The sequence below is a fragment of the Myotis daubentonii genome, chromosome 3, assembly GCF_963259705.1.
Source record: "Myotis daubentonii chromosome 3, mMyoDau2.1, whole genome shotgun sequence".
Lineage (NCBI taxonomy): Eukaryota > Metazoa > Chordata > Mammalia > Chiroptera > Vespertilionidae > Myotis > Myotis daubentonii.
In genome coordinates, this window is record NC_081842.1 from 211,887,466 (window position 1) to 211,912,058 (window position 24,593).

The window sequence follows — 24,593 nt, forward strand, 5'->3', positions numbered from 1 at the left end:
CTCGGGCCCAGGGCCCATGCCTGCACTCTCCAGCTCCCGCAGGTGTGATGGGGAAGGAAAGGATTCTTACGGGCCCTGCCAGCTCTTCCGGCTCAAGCCTATACTCAGGCGACAATAGCATCACATCTGGATGAAAATCTACGACTTATCAAACACCTCTCAGAATCTCTCAGGTCCCCTGAAAGGTGAAATACCAGGCGGTGTCCAGGGAGAAGAGAGAGCTATTGAAAGTATCTAGATTCCTTTGCCAGCCCAAATGACTAACTCCCCCGCCCCCCCACCCTCTTATTCCCAAGAAGCTGGAAACAGTCCACAGTCCATGACACCGAGTGTGTCTGTCCTTGCAAAAAAATCACATTGCACACCATGCAAACCTCATACCCTTAATTGCCTGCCGAATCGGGAGGCCTTTGAAAGGGAGGATGATAATTGAAAGTTCACCTAATTATATTTTAAAGTAATGCTTTTAGCTTCCCCCAACTTCAGTCAAAACTCTTATCTTGTCAAAATAATCTGAAAGTGTTTTTTTTTAAAACAAAGATTGATGAACTATCACTGGGCATCTTTTAGCGGCTAATTATCAGTCACATCTCTTCCGGGCTTGTTCAGGCTATCTCTTCGACTTCTCCAAGGGATCGGTTTGGTCCTCTGCTTTGAAACGGTTCATTTTCCACTCACGGAGAAGAGGGAAACCTCTTCCCTGGTTTTAATTACAATCGGAGCATTATCCTCGGAGAGCGCAGAGCAAGGCCTCGCGGTGGGAGGGGCTACCGGTTAATCAGGGATAAATCTAGGATACTGGGAAGGCTTGTACCTTTCATTACATTACCTTGTTGGTCTAATTAATGGTATTACCCTCTGAACTGCGTGCAGAGGCTTAACGCAATTCAACACACGCAGAAAACATGCTCGAGGGGAAAGCGAAGAAAGCCCAGTAAAGCCAGCTCATCAGCCCCTGGGTCAGCTGCTTATTTCTTCCCTGATGGCTACCTGGTTGGGGGATGGGGGGGGGGGACACCCTCAGGTGCCACAGGCTGGGCTCAGGCACTTCTCTTAGAAAGGGGGGTGATGCCCGTATTTTGGTTTCTGGCACAGACTAGCCATTTACCTGTGCTACTTAATTTAAGAACCCAGACATCACCTCATCAAAAGCGAAATGTTGCTCTTGTTTGTTCAGGTGAGGTTTGGGGTAATGTCTGGTGGGGTGGGTGCAAGGGTCACTAACCCACCTCACAACCTCATATCCCTGCTGAAGGCTGAACTTGACGACACTGTGAATGACCACAAAACCACAGGAGTATTAACTCTTTGTGGACAGGAACCAGATCGTGCTCAGCACACGGTAAGGACCCAAGAAATGTTTGTTGAACAAGGAATGGACTCTCTTCACCGAGTCCTTGTCAAAGGCTCACAGTGCTGGCCATGAGGGGTCCATGGACGTTTTGTGGAAGCCTCAAATGTTTTTATGTTTGTAATAAAAATTATATGTAAGAAAACTGACACCCAAAGAAGTTAAGCAAATTTTCTAAGGCCATACAGCAGGGATGGGGAACCTATTTTCTGCCAAGGGCCATTCTGATATTTGTAACATCCTTCAAGGGCCAAACAAAATCAACTTAAAAATGAGCCTGCTCTATTTGGTCAAACATTTAATTAACTCACCCCTAAGGCCTTGGCAGGGCCAGACCGAATGATTTCATGGGCCTTATATGGCCCGCGGGCCGGACGCTCCCCTGCCATACAGCTAGTTAAGTCACAGAGTCAGGATTTGAACCAGGTTTGTTGGATTCCAAAGAAAACTTTTAACACCGTCCAAATAAGATGAATCGGAACAAACAGATGAACCCATGATCTGAATTTCATTTCACGTAAGGCTTAAAAGTTAAGTGGAGAGTTTGACAGGTATCACTTAATATTTTACAGAAATGTAAAAAATTGCAAAGGAACCTCATTTTACTAGACATAATGTCACTTGTCACTATTTTGTTTAATGTCCCATGAGGGTCTAATATTAAACAAACCCATACTTTCCAATCAAATTATGCCCCTACAGTCGCCCCTTCCAAGATGGAGCCTCAGCGGGCTGGCTTTGGGGCCTCTGGACCCGTCAGCAGTTACTCAGTGCCCACTGTGCCCACTGCCGACGCTCAAGAAGTCAGAGCAGATCAGACCTGGAGATGCTCACAGGTGAAGGAGGAAATAAAAGTCTGTGCTCTTCTTCCCAAACTGCCTTCAATGTGTGTGGGGGAGGGGGGCGGTCGGGGGTGTGTGTGTGTGTGTGTGTGTGTGTGTGTGTGTGTGTGTGTGCGCGCGCGCGCGCCCTAAAGCAGCCGGCTGTGGGCAGTGGACAAGGTTAGGAGGGTGAGGTCTCGGGCTCCTGAACCTGAGGCTCTGCCTAGGCAGGAAGCACAGGCTAAGGAAAGCTTTTCAGGGTTTGCAGCGTTCCCACGCGAAACCAAGTTAAACAGAGCAAAGGCCCGTGTTTTCGGGAGCTTGAGGAAGGCAGGCCTGGGCTGGGCCATCGGGCTCGTTCTGTAGCCAGTCTCTCGGGGGTCAACGCTGGACAGGGGCAGGTGCCGAGAAGCCAAGAACGCAGGCTGCGCCCCGGGAGTCCGAGCAAAGCAAAGAGGCCTTTGGGAGTCAGTGTGGTCCTGAGAGGTGGGGGGAGAGGGGGGAGAGGGGGGAGAGAGACGGCCACAGTGGTTCCTTACGCTCCATCGCCTTGCAAAACAGAGGGTTAAAAGACAGCCGAAATCAGCAGAACCAGAGCTTTACTGAACCGGTCACGTGGGTTGAAAACATACTTCCTGCGTTTGGAAGCAACCGAGATCTATCTGTGAAAGGCAGCATCCACTGTTGAGAAATAATAGTCACCCTGCAGACCCTGTATGGATCTGCTTGCTGCGGGCAGGAAGCCCCCCTCTTTCCACCCTCCGGCCATTGATTAGCCCCATTAGCAGATGACAAATGACTCGGGTGGCCCTGGTCCAGTCCCCTGTGGACCAGTGCACAAAGGATTCAGCTCTTCCCTAGTAATTGTCTTTTCACTTGGCAGCTCCCCTGGGAGGTCGAAGCTCCAGGAACGTGTTCCCCACTCCCGCCTCTGCCCCAGCTGCCCATCTGCTCTGGGGTCCTCCTCCCAGCCAGCAAGGAAGTTCCGACACAGAGGCCGGCGGGTGGCTCCTAGGACGAGCAGAGGGGGCCCTCTGGACCACCGCACTGGCACCCTGTCTGCGACGATAAGGACACGCTGGCTGAAGGTGGGCATGTGCCAGGGGGTCTGCTGAGACTGCCACACGCACCACCTCCTGGGACCTGCACGGCCACCCACGGTGCCGGTGCTGTGATCACGTCCATTTGAAAGGTGATGACCTCAGGCTTCATGAGACTTTGGGCTTTGCTCAAGGTCACACGCAGCTAGTGAGCGGCAGGGCCGGGACTGGACCCCACGTCCGATTCCAGAGCCTCTTGCCCACTGCGGTATTCCCGCTAGCATCCGCCACCCTACACCCGCCCAGGTCTGCTCCTATTTCATCTGTGCATTCAATTCACAACATGCAAATTTACTTTCAGCTCAAATTCCCTGCAGAAGGGGAATCACTTTGTGGATTTCCTACACCAAAGCATTTTCCAGGCCGCGTGGATTAGCCACGGGGAATCACTTTCAAGTGACCCTCTGGTGGGACTCTGGAGCCAAGAGAATTCCTCTGCTCAATGCTTATCTGCTGCGTGACCTTGGGCAAGGCCTTGCTCTCATCTAAAAACTGTGGATGAGCCTCATGAGCAGGATTGCTGAGCAGGTTTAAAAACGTAATCCATCTTAACAAAGGGCACGTAGTCAAATGAAATGAAATTAAAGGTGTTTAGTACAATAAGCACTGAAAAGCAGAGCTAGTATCATTTCCTCACAAGGTCTCGAGTCAAATTTCTAGACTCCATTTTATTCAGAGATATTCTCTCTCCTTTGAACTTCCAAGGGCTGTTAAAACTTCTCTTAGAAATTCCAACCTGTGCTATGTAATTTATACATACGTTTTCTCCTCTTAAAAAAAAGAAAAGAAAAAAAAATCAGGTGAGAGCCTCTTAGGTAGCAGGCACTGTGCAAATGCTTTTGTGTTCACCACCTCCTTAGGACCTCAGGATAAGCTAGTAGACTCCACTGCAGTGACATTTTACAGATGGAGAAACTGAGGCCTAGAGAGGGTAAGTCACTTGGCCAGGGCACACCGTAAGCCAGCAGCGGCGAGAGGGCTCGGTTCCAGGCCATCCACTCTGGAGCCGGGGCTGGTCATAATCTGCTGCTATAAGCACTGGATGATAAATGCCCTGGCCAGGGTCTAGGTCTCATCCACTCCCACCTGAATTGATGGGCACAGGGCAGCCTTGTCGCAAGGGCACGGTATTTTAGAAAGAACAGGCAGAGGAGGAGGATGCTCCTGCAGTCACACTTCCCAGATCTCCTCTGGACAACAGGTGCCCAGAGTCCATCCGGCAGGGCTCTCTCCTAGACAGGCCACGGCCCCGGAAACCTACCGCAGCTTCCCGCTGCCCGGAGAACACTGTGCCAATAACCACAAGGATGAGGATTCCAGCGAGGATCACGACATTCACTGGGTGCTTCAGATCTGCTGAGCCAGCAATCCACGCCTTCCATAGATGAGCACGCTTAATGACCTCAGCAACGCTCAGAAGCGGGTGCTCTTATCACTTCGATTCTAAATAGAATTCTCAGGGCTTCAAACAATTTCAAAGTTATCTAATTTCTCTATTAGACTTACAATTTAAGGAGAAGCAGATGGTTCGCTTTTGTGGACAGTGCATATAAACAGCTGCACACACACATCAGTCTCACCAGGATACAGATGGGTAAACTGACACTCAGTGGGATCAGGGTTCCCGCACATTGATCGGCGGAGCTGAGCTGAGGCCAAAACTTGATTTAAAGTGACTCCATGCCACCCTTCACACAACAGCCACATGGTAGAACCAACTCTTGTGCCCATCAGATGATGAGTGGGTGAAAACGTCATATCACGCAGACAATACAATATTACTCAGCCATGACAAGGAATGACATTTTGATACATGCCACATGCAGATGAACCTTGAAAACATTATGCTAAGCGAATTAAGCCTGACATAAGCAGTCACATCGTGTGTGATTCCATTTATATGAAATGTCCAGAATAGACAAGTCCATAGTAACAGAAAGCAGATGAGTGGTTGCCAGGGGCTGCAGGGAGGGGAAAAGTGAGTGACTGCTAATGGGTGCTGGGCTTCTTTCTGCTCCAGGTGATTAAAACCCCGGGGTCAATGCTGAGATGGTTGCACAACATTGTGAATATACTTAATACCACTGAATTATATACTTCAAAACGGACTCATAATACTTGATGTGAGGATTACACACAGAAATACACAGACAGCTTTTAGAATAGCCTCTCGTCCTTCCTCATCAACTAGCAAACATCGGTGTCATCGTTGCCCTCATTGCCGCCCTCATCCTCCCTCGGCCCCAGTCGCCTCTGAGCTCCGTAAGCTCAGGACAGAGCCTGCCATAGAGCAGGTGCCCAAGAAATATGTGTTATGACCCGTATATGGGAAAAAGGCATGATCCGTCCACTCTTTCCCTCTCATTTTACCGTTGAGGCGCCAGCATGAAGGTGATGTGTCCAGTCACGCAACCAGTTGGAAGCAGAAGGGGAACGTGAGCTTCCCAGGTCAAATCCTCACTCGCCACCAGGACACGGCGGGGCCACATGGGCCACAGGTCTCACAAAGCCCGTCCTGCAGCCCAAGCAAAACTGAGCCCTGAGAGGGAAGCAAGTGCTGGACTCAGCTGCCACCTCTCAGCACTCAAGGCCTTTCTCTCCTCTTAACAACAAGAGCTTGAAACACCAGCGGGCAAGCTATAAATAATTGAGAAAAGGCGATCCCGGAATGAACAGAGGGCCTGTCCATGAGTCCGTGGGGTGCCCTCTCCTGGGGAGGATGATGCATGAGCTGTCGGAGATAAGACTTCGGCTGGACGCACTTAAGGTCAGCAGATAGCAGTGGGCACTCAAGGAGTCCCTCCTGCCCCCACCAAGTGGGAAACCCCACAGATCAAACCACAAAACGAATGAGGACAATAAGGCTTCAAACACTCTGGATTGAAAAATCCAAGATTCCAACTTAAATTAGCTCTTCCTTAAACTTGTTGTCACTCTCAAGAGAAGTCACTCATGGGCACTAGAGGTCTTCTGTGAGAGACTTTGGGACATTCTTTATTTTTGTTTTTGTTAATCCTCACCTGAGGATATTTTTCCACTGATTTTTAGAGAGAGAGAGAGAAATATCAATGCAAGAGAGATACATCGATTGGTTGCCTCCAGCACGCGCCCCATCCAGGGAGGGCCTGGGATCAAGCCTGCAACTGAGGTATGTGACCTTGATTGGAATCGAACATGGGACCCTTCAGTCCACAGACTGATACTCTACCCACTGAGCCAACCCGGCTAGGGCTGGGCTATAGTTTTAAACCCTCACAGCTGACACTCATTGAATCCTTAACACACAGGTGCCAAGCACTTAGCACAGGGGTTCACATATACAGTGGGGCCTTCCCGCCTAACGAGTTTTTTGAGATACCAGCTGTCTCTCTGCCGATTATTTGCATTGAGTTGACAGAGTAATTTGAGTTAACGAGCTCCTTAACGAGCTCGGTCTCGGAACGAATTAAACTCGTAAGTCAAGGCCCCACTGTATTATTACCTCACTTAATTTTTTAAAAACTTCCCATAAGGTATCAGCCCCATTGCCTAAATGAGACACATCCATCATGTGCCTCAACAAGATGACATGCTAGGAAGGGGGGGAACTACTGGTTAAACACAGGAATCTAAGTCCAGTTAAAGGAACCTCAGTCACACAACCAAGACTGAGGTCTCGCACGGTCCCTGAGACAAAACAGAAACAAAGTTCTAACATCCACGGTGGCTCGTGACACCCACGGAACGGCCAAAGGGACGGGCCACGTTATCCCCTGAACTTGTAAGACGCAGCCCCGACCGCCCCCTTAGGAGCTGGCGGAAGAGTTAATGGCTATTTGATGGACACCCACCACCACATTACAAATGGTCCGGAGCAAAATAAATGCAAAAGAGGCCACGAGGGCAGAAAACCAGCCTTCCCGGGTGTATCCCGCCTGCACTGAAATGCCTGGTTCTATCCCTGAGCTAAATATTTCATGCAAAAGGCAACCCGGAGACGGCTGCTCCAAGAAACCCAGGGGAGGACAAGCAGGATGACGAATGGAGCCCTCCCCCTGGTATCCTGGAAATGCCAAGAGGGGTGGGTGATGGGGCAAAATGCCCAAACAAACCGGGGGGGGGTGGTGAGCCTGTGGCTGAGGCTGATTTACGGCAGAGGGCCCAGCCCTCACCTTTATTTACATTGCTCAGAGCACATACACTCCAGGAAAATTTAGTGTTTTAATTTGGGCATCTGGCTTGTGCTTTATTATTTTTTTAAATCCTCCTCCTCTATGCTCGCTGGTAAACAAGACCGAACCAGAAACTCCACAGCGCAGGGCTCCTCTGTCTTCCACATCCCGGGTTCAGAAGGGAAGCTCCTCGAGGGCACGGGAGGGACGTGTCCGTGGTGCATCAGGGTTCTGCTGGGATCTGCGCATGGACCTGCGTGTTTGGGCCCCGGTGGGGACACCACCCTGGAGAGTGAGAGCAGGGGGACGTGCACTGGACCGGGAAGCCAGTGTCACCACTCCAGCCTGGGCTCCGCTGCAAAGCACTGTGAGACCTCTGTCAGCTCACCTGTGCTTTCTGGCCTCAGTTTCTCCAACAGCAAAGTCAAGACCACGAGGGAGGAGAGAGCCTTCCACGTCCCTTCGGGTGTGGTGCAGACCTGCGATGCCATAACCCACACGCGTGCTTTTCCCTGGGGCTCCCCTCTCCGCTCTACCCCAGTTTTCCGAGTTTCTCTCCGACACGCCTGTTGCAGAGGCTCAGGCTTACATGACCTCTGCTGAACCCAGGAAGGGCAATATTCCCCCAATTTAAAATCCCTGTCAGGGGCGGAAGGCGGGAGCCATGTGACCCACGTCTTTGGCCATGCAGTTGGCAGCTCAGCCCCTGTGGAGGCTGGAACTTCTGAGTCCCCTGGAGCCCACGCTGGGCACTCCCCGGCTGCCCCTGCCTCCTCTGGCTTCACAGAAGGCGAGCCCCTTACTCGTCCTGGTCCTGGCATCCCTCGCGCCCATCACCTTGCTTGTCAATCAGAAGACATGCTTAATGACTGCTAACTGCAGGAATAAACGAAAGTATGAGCTCAATAAACAAAAGTGTGAGCTCAGTCCCCACCCGCACCCCCTCCATGTGCCTGCATGGATGCCGTAAAGCAGTGGTTCTCAACCTTCTGGCCCTTTAAATACAGTTCCTCATGTTGTGACCCAACCATAAAATTATTTTCGTTGCTACTTCATAACTGTCATGTTGCTACTGTTATGAATCGTAATGTAAATATCTGATACGCAGGATGGTCTTAGGCGACCCCTGTGAAAGGGTCGTTCGACCCCCAAAGGGGTCACGACCCACAGGTTGAGAACCGCTGCAAAGGAACGCACATTTAAGGCACCCGTTACGACAGACATTTATGGAGGACTTGGCAAGTGCCAGGCCCGGCTCGCTGCTCCACACACGCCTTCTCCTGCGATCTCGCATCAGCCCAGCGACATCGGGGCCAGTGTTTTCTCCAGACACTGAGGCCTGGGCTGGAAAGCAACACGCCCATCTTACACAGCTAATAAGTGTCAAGAGAACAGGATGTGCATGCAGGCGACGGCTCCAGAGATTTCTGTCCACGCTGCCAATAGTGAACCTGTGTGGGCATCTTAATTTGTTCCAACATGTCACTGGGCTTCCTTGGAGCCAGCGAAACCCTTTCTCACACCCGCTGCCTCCCCACACTTCTCTGGGCTGTACCCAGAGGACAGCATATTGCGGCCGCTAACCTTTTCACGTTCTTCGACGCCCAATCTGAATGCAGAACACAGAAAAGGGGAGATTGCTCTCGGCCAGATCCCATTTGCTGTCCCACATGTTTTCTTCCTCTGAACTGAGTAGGAAGCAGCTCTGCCAACAAGCCTGGCAGATGGTCATCCAGGCTCTGGTGGTGACCACGTTCCCCATGGGCCTCTCGCATCCTCAGCAAGACCGGCCCCTCGGTGAGCCAAAACCTACCTGCCTCTCTCTAAGGTTCGCCGCTACGTCCTAGGTGGGCCACCAGCCAAATATCAACACAAAAGGACAGAAATGAAAACCGTTTACCTGGGTCTTCCAGGTGATTTTAATTGCAGGTAATACACCATTGTTCCAAGGAAGGTTTATAATAATAAGAAAGTGCAGAGCAGCTCAGGGTGTTTGCCGGGGCACGGTGATTTTGTAAATGCTATCTTCTCTAATAAATCTGAATGCTGCTGGAGAGATTAGGCCATTACCCAGCGCTGGCATAAATGAGAAAATGATATGATGGATCACATGCTTGAGGGGCTTTAGGAGTTAGATGGAGATGGGGCAGGAGGACGCTAGTTAGCGATGGCAGCTGGCCAATCAAATCATATCGCCTGAAATCTAGTTTAGGGCCAGTTCTGTTATTCTGACTATGACTGGTGCTTTCCAATATTCATGCGAGGAAGTCACTGGAGTAATTTTTGCTGAAATAAAGGCTTTTTTTTTTAAGTTGAGGGCCCAAATCATAGATTAATCTGATCGTATCACAACAAGAGGCATTTGAGGAACAGAAGAATCCTTTAAAATCAGCAGAGACTCAAAAGCCTGGGACAGTAGCCATAATTTTCTTTTTTAAAAATATGTTTTTATTTATTTTAGAAAGAGAGGGGGAGGAGGAGAGACAGAGAAAGATCGACAAGAGAGAGAAATATCAATTGGTCGCCTCCCATGCACATACCCTGACTGAGGATGGAACCTGCAACCCAGGCATGTGCCCTGACCGGGAATCAAACTGGTGACCTTTCGGTGCATGGAATGATGGCGTAATCAATGGAGCCACACGGGCAGCCATAATTTCCTAAGGCACTTAGCAAGCCCCTAACTGCATATGGCATTGCTGAGAATCATACTGACCAGGTAAACACACATGACCAAATGCATTCAGTAGCAGCAGTTCCCAATGTGTGGGCCACAGAGACACTGTGCAGTGGGAGTGACTTACAGGAAGTTCAAAATCCACCCAGGCAGCCCTCGGACAAAATGAATCGTTTTTCATCTATGTCCCATTATTTTCCAAATATATGCAGAGGCAGAAGAAGCATCCATTTGACAATAATCCTGAATTCCATGTATTCTTTGTATTTATGTGTTTTCTCAAGCAGATAGAAAAAAAATACAACTATGAATATGTAGGGACCAGAATTCATTCAAAATCAATCTTTCTCTCTCTCTCTTGCTCTCTCTTATCATTAAAAAGAGTACAAATAAAAACCGGGGACGCTGTTCCAGAGGGACTATGAATGACAAAGAGACTACATCCAGACGTAAACTGATGGCCCTGTACAGGAAAAGTTTGCCAAGTCCTACATTCGCTCCATCATTCAAACCAGAAAGAGGAGCATTGCTGTGAACGCCAAACCAAATCAGAACGTCCTTTCGCAAATATACAGGAACAGCATCTCTTGGCAGTGGGGGGAATCTTAAGTGTTTAAAGCTGATACCAATCTACAACTCGAAGGACCCAAACCTTCTGATCCTTCAGAATGCTCGCTGCTTTCCCAGAGCCACTATACATAGATCTTCAAGTGACGTTCTATCCTCGTTACTTCTCTTTTGCTGCCAGAGGTTTAGGAAGTGAGAAGGTTCCTGGTTGCACCGAGTACAAGTTACACTGAAACGAAAAGGTGATGAGACTCCCAGACGCCAATGAATCCGTTAACCACCGCTGCCGGCCCCGGGGTGATACTCCCCGTCCGTTCTGCTAAGACGCACGGCAAATGGCCCACTCCGATCGTCCCTGCGTTCTCTGTCACTCCCTTGGCCTTGGCCACCGCCCTGAGTACCAGGCCTAAGGAAGTCCACCTGCAGCTCAGAGGGCAGTGTGGCCGCAGCAGGAGTGAGAGCACGCACCTACACAGCCATCAAGTCAGGTAGAACATTTCAACCAGGGGTCAGTCCTCAAACTACGGCCCGCGGGCCACATGCAAATACAAATATTGTATTTGTTCCCGTTTTGTTTTTTTACTTCAAAATAAGATACGTGCAGTGTGCATAGGAATTTGTTCATAGTTTTTGGGTTTTTTTTTAAACTATAGTCCGGCCCTCCAGCGGTCTGAGGGACCATGAACTGGCCCCATGTTTAAAAAGTTTGAGGACCCTTGATTAAACCAACCCTTTGCTTGCATATGAACCCAAAGAACCTGATTCAAGAGACCACAGAGGTTAAATGGAGTTCCCCAGAAGGGAGAGTGAAAAAAAAGAGTTAGTCGGCAGAGGTGCTGTGCTGGCTGAACCCTGCCTCCAGCGCTTAGGGTGCCCACCTCCACAGGCGCAGACCAGAGGCGCCCCCCAGATGTGCTGCCCACATTCAAGAATCCTCCATGACGGCGGTGTCAGGTGCAAAAGTGTCTCCTCCCCCAGAGAGTCATTCCCAGCTCCAGCTCATTGCAATCAACCGGGAGGTCCCACGCTGCAACCCTGCAGACCCCTACCTGCTGTGAGGCAGGCTGGCGGGGTGGGGCAAGCACCAGGCCAGGCCAGGCCAGGCCAGGCAGGAAGGAGAGAGGTCACGGAAAGTCTCTGCTAAGACGTCAGATGACTATAAAACCCACTGAGCGGATGACAGAACAGTGTAAAAGAGTGGGGTTAAATTTGTAACCGAAATGATAAAAGCACATAGTGTAAAAAATGGGATTACATTGGTAAAACTGGATTTTCCCTTCGCCGTGACTGGACATTGGACATGGGAGCTTAAAGTAAGTGAGCACAGTCTTGGGGTGATAAGGTGGCCGGGCAGGCCTTACAAGACGGGAGGGGGTGTCCTCACCCCCAAGAGAGTGGCCAAGGCAAGGTCAGACCTCCTCCAACCATAAGCTCCAGGGCAGCCTCTGCTGCTGCTGTGCAGCCGGCCGATCTTGCACGGGGAGAAAGAGAGCAGATTTGGTTCACTGGCCAGCTCGATAATCTTGGACGAGTCAGCTTAAATCACTGGGCCTCCATTTCTTTATTTGAGAAATAGATTGCTGTGTCTACCTCAATTCAATCACACGAGCCAGTTGGCGGGGCCCATGGAGATGATGCCGTGAACGCCTGGGTATACCGCAGGGCGGGGTGATAAGCACGGTGCTTCCCCAGGGCCTTCCCGGTGCAGAGGAAAGAAGAGGGGTGGGTACAGGCAGTGGAACCCTGGAAAAGGGACCTGGAAAGGGGGTGCTTTGTAAACGGAGGGTGCTGGGCCCAGCCTGTTTGCTTTAGAGGCTGGTGATAACACTGAAGAGGTTGGAGCGTGGGCTTTGAGTTGGCCCAGGGGAGAAGCCAGCCAGGGGCTGGCCAGCTGAGTGTTCACCAGGTCCGCACCCTCCTGGCGGGGTAATGGCCTGACTGCCGAGCAGCTGACACTGGAATCGCGGTCCTTCTCCGCAGACTTGCCCTGGGACGGAAACGTCTGCTGGCAAACTGGCTGGCAGTGTCCACGGAACGGCAGCCAGGCCTCGCTTTCCTGCCCCCAAACCTCAGGATGTGTCAAACATTCCCAATTTTTCCCGCTTTACACAGGGAACGTGTTGGAATAGGAATAGCGATCCACTTGATGGACACCTTAATTAAGATCATCAATATCCATGTCATCACAGGCCCAGTTTCCCAGCCATCCTTTATCATACTCCATGGTACCCCAACTATACTCCCCAGGGCCACTATCAAATTTCTGAATTTCATACCTTGTTGTCATCAAGAACTGGTGAATATGGGATTTCAAATGGCAAGAATGGGGGGGGGGCATTATGTTCCAAGTTACACTTTCTGAGTTAAAATAAATACACCATGTTCAATGGTTTCGAAAGAGTTCAAGTTCATCAAGGAAAACGAACTAATTCATTTGCTGCAGCTGACAAGGAGCCCAGCTTTGGCCAGGAAGATAACAGGAAGGGAGAGCTTATTTTAAAAGATGCAGGGCCTACTGAAATTTACTTCTCTTGTTCTCTTTGGAGGAAACACAAAAAGATATGCAAGACCTAGACCTTGTACTATCCACATCTTCCTTCTCCTTAAGAAATGCTCCAGCCAGCAGCTGTCCTCGGCAGGGTCCAATCCCAACCTATCCAAAAAAGCTACACCTTTTAATCATCTCTCCTGGTCAGTTTAACCTTTAGTAGCAAGATTAATGCATTTTCCCAGCATGCTTTTATTCCCTATTGCCACTGCCATGTACATCTGTGAAGGCTTCTGTATTTGTCACCTTATCATCTATTTTCCCATTACACCTGCTAGACCTTTATTATAAAACTAGAGGCCCGGTGCATGAATTCGTGCATAGGTGGGGTCCCTCCCGGCCGATTGGGCCGTCTAGTCCAGTCCCAATCTGGCTGGCTGAGGGGAGGAACCACAGGAGGTTGGCCAGCCCTGGAAGGTTGGCTATGGGAGCGCACCGGCCACCAGGGGGCAGCTCCTATGTTGAGAGTCTGCCCCCTGGTGGTCAGTGCATGTCATAGCTACCGGCCAGTTGTCCTGTCATATAGGTTGCTTAGGCTTTTATATATATAGAAGACGTAATTAGGTTTCCATGTCAGTCATACCTACCAGACTGCCATTAGTCTGTATCTTATTAAATCTGTGGTCCCTGAACCTGTGTGCCCAGTCTCTCAAGCTAGACAGAGACAGAGAGGAGAGGAGGAAGAAAGGAAGAGAAGAAGAAAGAAGAGAGAAAGGGAGAGGGAAGGCATGTAAGCAAAAAGGTGAAAACATCCACATCTCCACATTTTTGTTGTGGTGACGTGGGCAGGCGCCCGGGTCAGCCGAACCTGTGTCTCCACCCCCTGTCCTTCTCCTCGAAAGGTGACCACTTTCCAGAGCTTGGAGAAGCAACCTTGCCTGGCCAGTGTGGCTCAGTGGTTAAGTGTTGACCTATGAACCAGGAGGTCATGGTTTGATTCCTGGTCAGGGCACATGCCCAGGTTGTGGGCTCGGTCACCAATGGGGGGCATGCAGGAGGCAGCCGATTGATGATTCTCTCTCATCACTGATGTTTCTCTCTCTTTCTCCCTTTCCCTTCCTCTCTGAAGTCAAAAATATATATTTTTTAAACAAAGAAAGAAAAGCAACTTCACTAAGCCCCAATTTCTCCATCTGCAGAATGGAGGTGGTAGCATTACCTACTCACTGTGATATGGAAGTGAGACGGGGCAATGTTCCCAAGCACAGTGTCTGGGAAAACGTGACAGAGGCTCAACCAACGCTGGCTACTGCCGGTACTAACTCTCGGATGACCTCAAAGTCTCTCCATTTCCCCGGTTCTGGCCCTGGAGCAGCCCTGTTCTAAGCATGAATTGTTCCCTGCTAAGGAGCTCCGGGGCCCACTCTCCCTTTCGCAGAAAGGAAAGAGGTTCGAGTCCTCTCCAGGACTCTCTGGCCGAAGCCCAGCAGGGAGGCAGAGAGAAGAGACAGCCTCACATAGGAACGTGGCCCAGCCACGAGCTACGCCCTGCCCTCTGGCCGGACACCAGCCCTTCCCGGCTGCAGATGCTCCGGTGCTGACAAAGCACGTTGGTACCGAGGTGCTCTGAGGCCGGATGATGAAGGGGTTAGTGTCCCACATACAAACCCTAATTAAAATCGCCGCCGTGCCAGCTTTAGAACAAAAATGACTTCTCGGTCAGGAAGAGGGAAAACTCTGCAAAGCTGAGCGGCATCCTGGCTGGGGCAGCAGGCGGGCTCTGGGTTTGTACCCCAGCTCCGCCACTTGCTAGCTCGGTGACCTTAGGCGAGCCTCAGAGCCTTTCTGTGCCTCAGTTTTCTCATCTGTAAAATGGCAAACACTGTACTTACCTAGAAGGTGTTTAAAGGGTTAACGGAATACAGAGAGAAGGGCTTAGAACAGTGTTGACCTATCGCAAGTAAACAATTAAGTTGATCACCTATCATTACAGCGATGATCTTCATGACGCCCTGTGTAACGTGGTAAGTAGACCGAATTCCGCATACTCTGTAATTTAATAATCATGGGTTCATCCATCCATTCATTCATTCATTTGACAACCTTGCTGAGCTTTTGCTATGTACAGCACTGTTCTAGGTGCTGCGGATGGAACGGAGAACAGAAAAACTGCTCTCATGGGGCTGCCATTCTGGGTCTCACAACCAGGTCTCCCCGAATGCCGGGCATGAAAAGCAGTTCTCAACCCAGGATGATGTGGGCCCCCAGTGGACACTTTGGCAACTTCTATAGACATCTGTGGTTGTCACAACTGGGGTGTGGAGGGTTCTACTGGCATCTAGTGGGCAGAGGCCAGGGATGCTGCTAAACATTCTACAATGCACAGGACAGCCCCTCCCGCCCCCAACAAGGAATTATCCTGCCTCCAATGCCCATGGTGCCAGGGCCGGGAAACTCTAGTATAAGGGAACCTGAAGAAGTTAACAGGTCTCTTGTTGAGCATGATTTTAGGCCACTGGAGGCTACTGAGGCCGCAGGGAGAGAACCCAGGAAAGGGAAGGATGGAGAATAGTTGGACCACAATTCCAGCTTTGGCTGGACGCATCCTTCCTGGGAAAGAGAAACATACAAAGTCCGTGAAGTAGGAGGCCTCAAGCCCAGGACAAAATGCTTCTCCTCCCTGGTGACAGGTGAGTCCTGGATTGCTAACCTCGTGAGCAGGATCAAGTTCCCTCTCTCTCACTTCATCTCACACCTGAGAGAGAGGCATGGCTGCTTCCCTAACTCTCCATCGCAAGAACCCACCACCAGGGCCCAGAACTGCCTTTAGACGAAAGCGATAGTAATCAAGAATGGAGACGAGCTGGAGCTCTCTCAGCTTTCCTCAGGCAGCAGAATGAGTAAGAGCATGGTCTCCGGGGCCAGAGCTTGGTCACTTACTGGCCCTTTAGCAAGCAACCTCATTTCTGTGCCTTAGTTTTCTCAGATGTAAAATGGGTACAATGGCACCTGCCTCATACATCATTATGAGGATCGAATGCACTACTTAAATCATTAATATGCAAAAGCACACTGAACAAACAGTACCTGGCTGAGTGAAGACTATGTCAAAGCTTGCTGTCATCATCACCATCGTGGTCATTACTTTGTCATGGTAGACAAGCAACGTAACCTCTGAGTCCCAGTTTCTTCTTCTGAAAAATGGGCATAAGAGCTGCCACCTCACTGGGCTCGGGGTTCGACTATGTATGCTAAGCACTGGGTCTATACTTGAAGCGCAGTCAGGCCTTATTATGACCTATTGAAAAGTGTGACAAAGGCACCGAAGCGCGTTCTCATTCCGTCCTACATTAAACTATTCCCCTTCACCAGAAAGAAGGAAACTCCGTGGCGTCCGGATGGTCCCTGACACACCGTGTGCTGTGATGCACCCAAGAATTGAGCCCCAAGCGCCGTAACGCAGCACCAAGGCGAGTGTAAGATATGGGATGGGGGGCGGGGGGGGGCAGCGTAGGTGTATAGTGGTGAATACGCGAAACAGTTTATTCTTGTATTATCACTTTTTGATTATTGTATTACAACTGTCACCTACTTTGGCCCGCCCCTCCATTAGCTCTGGGACGCCTCCCATTGGAGGGCTCTTGGCTCTTAATGGCTTCAAACCGTCCGCAGAGCTGAGACAACATTGGGAACGGAAGGTCCTTCGCATGCCCACAAAGGTGCCCCAGTGCCGGCCGGGATGGAAGAGGAGGGGGGCGTGGGAGCCGGGCCAGGTCTCCTCTCCTTCTCCCCTGCCTCCCAGCCTGGCCGCACATCACAGGAGGGAGCCCAGGGCCTGGGGACCCCGGTACAAGCTCCAGCCAAGCTCCTGTGCTCGGGCGTCAATTCATCAGAAAGAAGGGGACACGAGCTTTTCAGAAATCGGACCCAAAGGCCCGGCAAGGCCATGTCCACAAAGCCACCAAAACAAATTGAGAGCCAATGAATTCCCACCGCACCGAAGCCACCTGCTCACACAGTTGTTCTTGCCAAACTCATTAAGATGACGCTTGGTTTCTTTCATCTTCCCTGCGGCTTAGGAGTCCGAGGGAGAAGCAGGGGCACCCAGGGAGCACAGCCTGGCCTCAAAGCTCAAACCTGAGGTCGCGTTGAACAAGCAGGAACGTTCTGGTCGCGTCCAGCCACATGGGGAGGACGAGCTTCCTCCGGCTTCGCCGCAGGCAAGACGGGCCTGGCAGGGACCTCGGATGGCGACCTGGGCCAGCAGGCTCTCACCTGCTCTGAACTGTCAGGTACAATCTGCCGCCTTGGATGGTCGCGTTACTGGCTTCGGGGAAGCTGTCTTTTCCTAAATGGTTCCGCCTGAACCTGTGCTGCCTGCGTTTCAGACGGCTACAGCATTGCAATGCCGACTGCTGGCTGCACCGCTTGTCACCCCACGTGTCACTCGCCCTAATACCCAGCCCACAGTACGGACTAATTTTCATTTACAAAATCACTTAAAAGCCCATTCCCTGGCTCCAGCGGCAGAGCGACGGAGGGCAGGGGGTGAGAAGCCAACCGCTAATGCTCCCATCAGCCAGTCCTGGGAAGGGTCTGGAAAGAACTGAGGACTTCATGTGGCTTTCACTTTCCCTGGCCACACAACGGAGGCATGGACATATCCCCCACATATATGATATGCAATGAAGACGGCCCACAACCCAAGCTTGGCCTTCTGGGCCCCGTATGACTTGCGTGGCGAGCAGGCAGCGTTCCAAAGAGCACTCCCCACCTGCCCAGCCCATCTGCTCCCGGCTCACTGGCAGCCAGAAGTCACAGATTATAACCCACAGGATTCCTAAAAAGTGCCAGTGCTCTTGGGGAGCAGCGGGGAGAGGAACAGAGCAAACAGGCCGTGTGCTACCCAGGGCGGATATGTGACGGGGCTCCGGTTATGAAAATCAGATTGGCTTAGACTTCGGGTTCATCTGACAGACGTTTAGAAAGGCCTCAATAAATCATGAAAATTTGAAAGCGTGAAATTAACCAGAACCAGAAACTTGACTTAAGGGGTCCCCCGAAGGCATTTTCCAAAGACAATGGAAAGACAGTAAATAATAGCCAATCAATAACTAATTTCAGCCATGCTGTCCTGATCTGTAAGTAATCTATCTCTCTGTGACCACGCATGGTGATTTTCGGGAGGAACTTCCAAGCCCCGTCTCATGGCAGCCTTCCAGGTCTTGAAGAGACCCACATGCCTCTTTCATCCCAGTCCCCCGGCCGGAAACCGGGGCCTGTGCTACGCGATGAGCGCTGGGACTCTGGGCCAAGCTGACAGAAGGCCCCAGAGATCCCACCACATTTGGTCCCATCCTCTCTGCCATCTGAAAAGTCTCCTTCTTAGAAAAGAGAAGTCTACCCGGGGAGCCGGGGGCAGAGGCAGGATGAGTTGGGAAGGGGATGCCAAAAGACGAGGCGTATTTTGCAAAGCAACAGTGTCTAGTTGCATTCAACTCAGTCCAAGGGTAATTCACACCACCGTCGCCGGGGTTGTGGTGATGCTAAGAAAGCGCAGTCAGACCTAAGTAACAGCCTGTTTTAATGCCTGGGGAGAAAAAAAAAACAAACCTGCATCTACTTACGAAAATGTGTACAGATGTAGCAAATGGCACGTTTGCCCATCCCCATGCTAACAAATGCTATAGGCACTAAGTCCTCAGCACCCAAGAAAGATGCTATCCGCACTCCCACTTGCAAAGGCATCTAAGTACATATTTCCTTAAACACACACACACACACACACACACACACACACACACACACACACAACGTACAAACTAATGGCATTCTATTGGCATAAGTTTTTCAGGTTAAATACATTAACACCTATTTGAACGGGGTACAGTGGCGCTTCACTGTTTCCTTCTATGCATAGCAAAGCAACCAGGTGACTTTAATATTGGTCATTCGTCAGATAAAACATGTTCCGAGAAACACAGGGCTATATTTTCCCCTCGAAGAACAGCAAGGGTTTTAAACACATTTTCCCAGAGACGTGACGCTGAGGAAAACAGCTTAGAAATGTTACTTTCAACAGACCGTTCTCTGCTACCAACAACAAGACGCACGGGAAGCAACGCTCGGCTCTGCCCTTTCCGAGGCTCCTTCTGTCCACCTGTCACAGGCTGTTCTGACCTCCCCAACCCGGGAGACAGCCTCCGGAGCGTGCAGTGTGCCACCCTGCGCGGATGCGCTCCGCCCTGGATGCCGGCATCCTCGTTAGGCCTTATCCAACTCGCTGGAGGCAGGGAGAGGAGATGGGCCGGCTGCCAAGCGTTCTTTCAACAGATTCCGAAAGAAGATCCTGCAAAGTGCCGAGGGCCCAGATTTTCAGCAGCTCACTTTCTAGACTCTGTTACATAGCAACCGTGCCAGCTCGCAGAGGGGACCAACCAAGTGGTTATTTTGTTTAAATGACACACTGCGTGAACCCTCCAGGAAAACCCGAGTTTCCTTCATCAACTTACCTACTGTCCGACATCATCACTCGAGCAAAGCCTCCAATGGGGGGTGGATGCGCCGGTTTAATTCTTTCTTTTTTCTTTTTTTTTACATTTAAACAAAACATTTGAAAAGGGATTTAACAATGTCTTGGCAGGGAGAGCAAGAGGTGACTCTCCCCCGTAACCATTTGTGCTAATATTATTAAAAGTACATGAGCACGCATTGAATATGTGCATAATGCCCTTTAGTGAAAAGATGACTTACACAGCTGCATTTTGAAAGATACTCATTTCATTCAAAAAAACCTCCATTTGAAAAGTGATCACTCACTAGGGTCTGGGCCCATGGGATCGCACCAACCCAGACAAAACCAAAGCAGAAGACTCCTAATTCGGGAGAACAGTCAGGAACCCCCAGAGCTGCGCCGCGGGGGGCCCTCCTGGGATGTGTGATGAAGATGCAGGAGGAAACCGACCACCCCGTGTGAACATTCACTCGAGAGAACCCAACGCTGTCCTTCAGGAATCCGGAGGCACTAGCAGAAGCAGCTAGCAGGCCCCCTCTGCAGAGGGTTCTGAGCTAGCAGAACGCCCAGAAAACAAAACAAAACAAAAAAACCCACAGACAGTAAGTCACGTGAAAAGCACTGGGTCGAGGTCCTGTGGCTGCAGGAGTACATGAGGCCCCCCCCCTCCCGGATGTATAAGGGGGGCTGGTTTTCTTTTCAACCATCACACCAGTTCTAAATTCCCATCAATGAGGGATATGCGGCCAACAATTAAGTTGAGTTCAAACCTTGAACATTTTGTTTTCTGATTGTGAAATCACGAAATGGCCCCTAGGAAAGGGTTTGAAACATACCAGTGGTACACAGAGGAGAAATCAAGACCAGCTTCATCCAGCCACCCACACAGGCGGGCAGGCAGGCCCCCAAGAGCACCAGGGAGCTGCTGGCTCCGTGTGTTTTTCCAAGGAGCAAGAGACCTGAAAGCCGTTTCCATTTCCACAGCCTTGTGGGTTTTTGCAGGAAAAAAAGGAAAACAGCCCCCCTGTTGCTTCATGACAACAATGTCATCGTCAGCTAAGTATCTCCACTTCCACGTGGAGCGGGCAGACCACGGCCGCACCGACCCCCTTAGCATGCTCCGTCTGCAACCGGACCCCAGACTCGAGAGAAAAGCCACTTAACTTTTCCTCAGCTGAGGAAGGCGGCAGACGGTGGGAAATACACCGGCATTGTTCAGTCCCCTTTAGCGTGGCTTCGGATTCTTAGCAAACTGCCGAGCTCTTGCCTATTTCTTCATGTGGGAAGCGTCCCTGCCTGTAAAAAGTACAGCATTTGCCATTCCCCTCCCCCGACCCCCAGGTAGCAGCAAAGAGCATCTTCTGCACACAGTGACAGAGCAAGTGGGAAATGACAGAAAACAGACAGCCGCCGTGAACACCGCGCAGCAAACACAGCGCACAGCACCTTCCCACCATTACGTCATGGCTACTTGGGGACCAGATGATGCCCCAATTCCGGAGACTTCAGAGGCGCTCCTGAAGTACCAAGTTAAGATCTGATGTGGGATTCAACACAGAACTGCTAACAACCAGGCTTCACAGCTCGCGGCCCCAGAAAAGCACCCCCTCCCTGGGAAGGGAAGGCAGAATGGAAACGGCTGGAGAGCCAGCATTCGGCATTCCTATGAAAACAGACTCCCAACTCTTAGGAGAAGCTCCTGAAATAACAACAAAACCAACCAGGACATCCTTTTGAGCCACTGGTACCTCCTACTTCATCAAGTGACATGTTTACACAAGTGACCCTTCTGGACTGTTTTTTTTTTTTCTGTCCTGTTCTGGATTTCAGCAGTTTAGTTTACAATTCAGATGATATTTATAACCAGTAACACCCGTTTCTTAAAGGGGCAATTAGGCAAGAAAAAAAAAAAACAGGAAAAAGAAAAGAAGAAAAAGCCTGAAAAGCCAGCTTTGAGCATTTTACTTTGCAATTCCCAGAGAACACACAGGACATTTCTTCTGGATGCTTCCTCCCCCTTTAGCCCTTGCAGGGGGTGTCAGAGGTCCATCACTGTCACTGTCAGCACAGACCAGCTGTCTCTTTTCCCTCCCCAGCTGCACAGAGTCCCTCCCAGCAGCCCACCAGCCCACCATCTAAGCCTTCATTTCGACAGGCGCCCATCACTCAGCCTTTGAGATCTAAGATCTCCCCCTGCAAAGTGCTCTTGGTGTTTATATTTGCTGGAAATTGAAACTCCCTGCTGAGCAGGGGCATCTACTGTTGCATTGATATTCCACTGCCCGCGCGATCTCAAATGGAGAGAAAATAAAGTCCAGATGCAATGGAGACAAGGGCTTTGGCATCCGTGGAGAAAAGTGCACAGCGGCGCAATCCTCTACCCCAAACACCACAGCAGAGCCTGGAGCTCGCTCTTCGGGAAACAGTCATCCCAAAGGAAGCAGGCTCTGGAACCCGGGGAGCAGTGGCATTCGCCCCTGCCGCGGTGGGGGCAAGGGCCCAGGCATGAAAAGTTTGCCCAGGGAGTGGGGCCTGTGTGCTATCTAAGGGCGCTTTCTGCTGCCAGAAGGGGCCCGCTGGCTGCATGCCCCTCGCGCCGCCCAGGGCCAGAGTGACCGCCGGAACCCGTGCACGCTGCGCCCGGGTTGTCGTTAATGACAGCAGCCTGCAACTCCTCGCAGGGCAGCCGCGGTGGCCACTGCCGGGCGGAAAGGGTTACAAGCCACATGCAAGGCGATTTCGCCCAGGGTGTTGGGGACACCAAGCCTCCGGCCACCTCCGAGCCCGGGTCCTGCTCGCTCGCCTCTCCTCTGCCAGGCGGGCGCCAGGCGATCCTACCTTGCACGCCGAGCTGGTGGTTCTCCATGTTCGCCACCGCCGAGTCTGCCGCCGAGGTGCCGGCTGCCGCTCCCGGGCCCGGGCCGGGGCCGGGGCCGCCGCCGCCGCTCAGCTCCGCCAGTCTCCGGTTGGTGGCCGTGAGTTCGGCCCGCAGGTTGGTCACTTCCTGGCTGGCCGCCTGGACCGCCCCATCGATGCGGAGCGCGAGCTGCTTATTGTCTTCCATCATGCTCAGGATGTTGGCCTGGGGGCGAGAGAGGTGACAAAGAGCTGCATGACGCGCGGGGGGCGCGCGGCCGGGCCCCCCAGGCTCTACCTGTTGGGTCCCCCGCCGTCCGGCTCCCCCGCGCCCCGACCCCCAGGCACAGGCAGCGCCGGCTCCGGGCGCAGGAATGACAGCGGCGCCTCCAGCCGGAGCCGCGGCGGTAGCGAAGCGGCGGGGGGAGGAGGAGGAGAAGGAGGAGGAGGAGGAGGAGGAGGAGGAGGAGCAGCTGCGCTCCCCGAGACCCCGGCGCCGACAGCGCTTGGAGAAGGACACCGCGCCGCCCGGCACTCTTCAATGGAGCCTACCATTCGCCGCGCGCTCCGGAGGGGGCCTGGGCTGGCGGCCGGGGCGCACCCGGGGCCTCCCACGCCCCCCACTTCGGGGACACACCCCCGGAGAGGGCGGAGGCGGCGGGAGGCAGCTCTGAGTGCGCCGAGGTGGCGCCCCCCCGGCGAGAGGTGGGGAGGGCCTGGTCCAAGGCCGGCCCTGGGTCCCCTCCCTGGAGCGGTGGGGCGGCCCCCGCCCTGGCGAACTAGCGCCCCGCGCCGTGCAGGGCTGGGAGGAGGTGGGTGCTTGGGGGAGCGGGGTGCTTGGCGAAGGGGCCCGGGAGGGGAGCGGGCAGGGGCGTCAGGGGAGGGCAGCCTGCGGAGCTCCGGAGTGGAGTTCTTGCCTTGCGGGTTCCTTCACACGCGCGGGGAGGAAACTGCCGCGGGGAGCTGGGCTGGTGCCCCGCGCGCCTCACTTTCCACCCCCTCCCCACGCCCCCTCCGCTGCCCCACCCCGCGCTGTCCTCCTCCCCCAAAGGAGCACTCCATCCATCCCTAGACTGGCCACCCCACCCGCGCCTCGTCCTCCCCTCCTACCTGAAGCCCGGGGTGCGCCCCAGGCGGAGGGGTGGCCTTAGCCAGGTCCCAAGCTTCTGAGCGGGGGTGGGGGCGAGGGGGGTGAGGCCAGGAGAAAACACTGAAAGGCGTCGGTGGGGTTCCCCTCTGTCCTCCTACCGGGAGCAGGTTGGAGCCCAGCTGCCTCCCTGACCCACTCCCTTCACGGAGACCTGAGGTAACCTTCAAGTTGATCAGCCCATCCAGCGCCTCTTCCTCCCAGAGCACAGGCTCTGCATTTTTCACTGGGGCCCTGGATTCCAGCCACCAGACCTTGTTACCATAGCAAGCTTCATTCCATGCAAATAGGACAATTTAAAGCAGCCAGTAACCCCTGCACCGCCACCCAGCTGGTCAGCCCTGGAGAGCAGCTCGGAGCCCACTGCAGAAGCCCTCGGGCACAGGCTGAGCTTGCCCACCCCAGAGATGCAACAGCATTATTGGAAGCCTACTGTGTGCAAGTGCTCAGTAGGCGTTATCGGTCTCTTTGGAGTACGGATTCTTATTCCCATTATGGAGATGAGGAAACTGGAGGTGGGGGCAGGTGAAAGCAATGTACCCCCAGGTGCCCACAGAAACCAGGTGAAACCAGGACCAGAAGTTGGTGATCATCTGATTCCCATTGTGCCTTCGGGAGAACTGGATGCTGGCCTGTTGTTTTCCTTCTATGGGGGACCATAAACATATGCTCTTGCTCCATCCCCTGTGACCACTAAAGAGGCCAGGAGGGTATTGGATGGTGGAGCATGTGGCAGCACAATTTTCACTCTGTCCACTCGACTCGGTAACTGATTGGCTGGGGATGGACCCCGACCCCAGCCTCATTAGCACGGGTTCTGACCCACTGGGCCAACAGAGGCGCTTAGACTTCTGGGCCTGTTTGTAAGTCAGGATTGAAGTTTTTAGTTAGTTTATGGAGGGGCATCGAAATGATAGAGCT

General features: G+C 52.3%; 1 protein-coding gene across 1 annotated transcript in view; it reads right to left on the reverse strand.

Moving 5' to 3' along the window:
• The window catches only part of KAZN (kazrin, periplakin interacting protein), a 789,048-nt gene that overhangs the window by 309,611 nt on the left and 454,844 nt on the right, over positions 1–24,593 (reverse strand). The window contains exon 3 of the mRNA XM_059691208.1: positions 22,508–22,751. Within this exon, the coding sequence (XP_059547191.1) occupies positions 22,508–22,751 (244 nt within the window). The remainder of the gene's footprint in view (positions 1–22,507; positions 22,752–24,593) is intronic.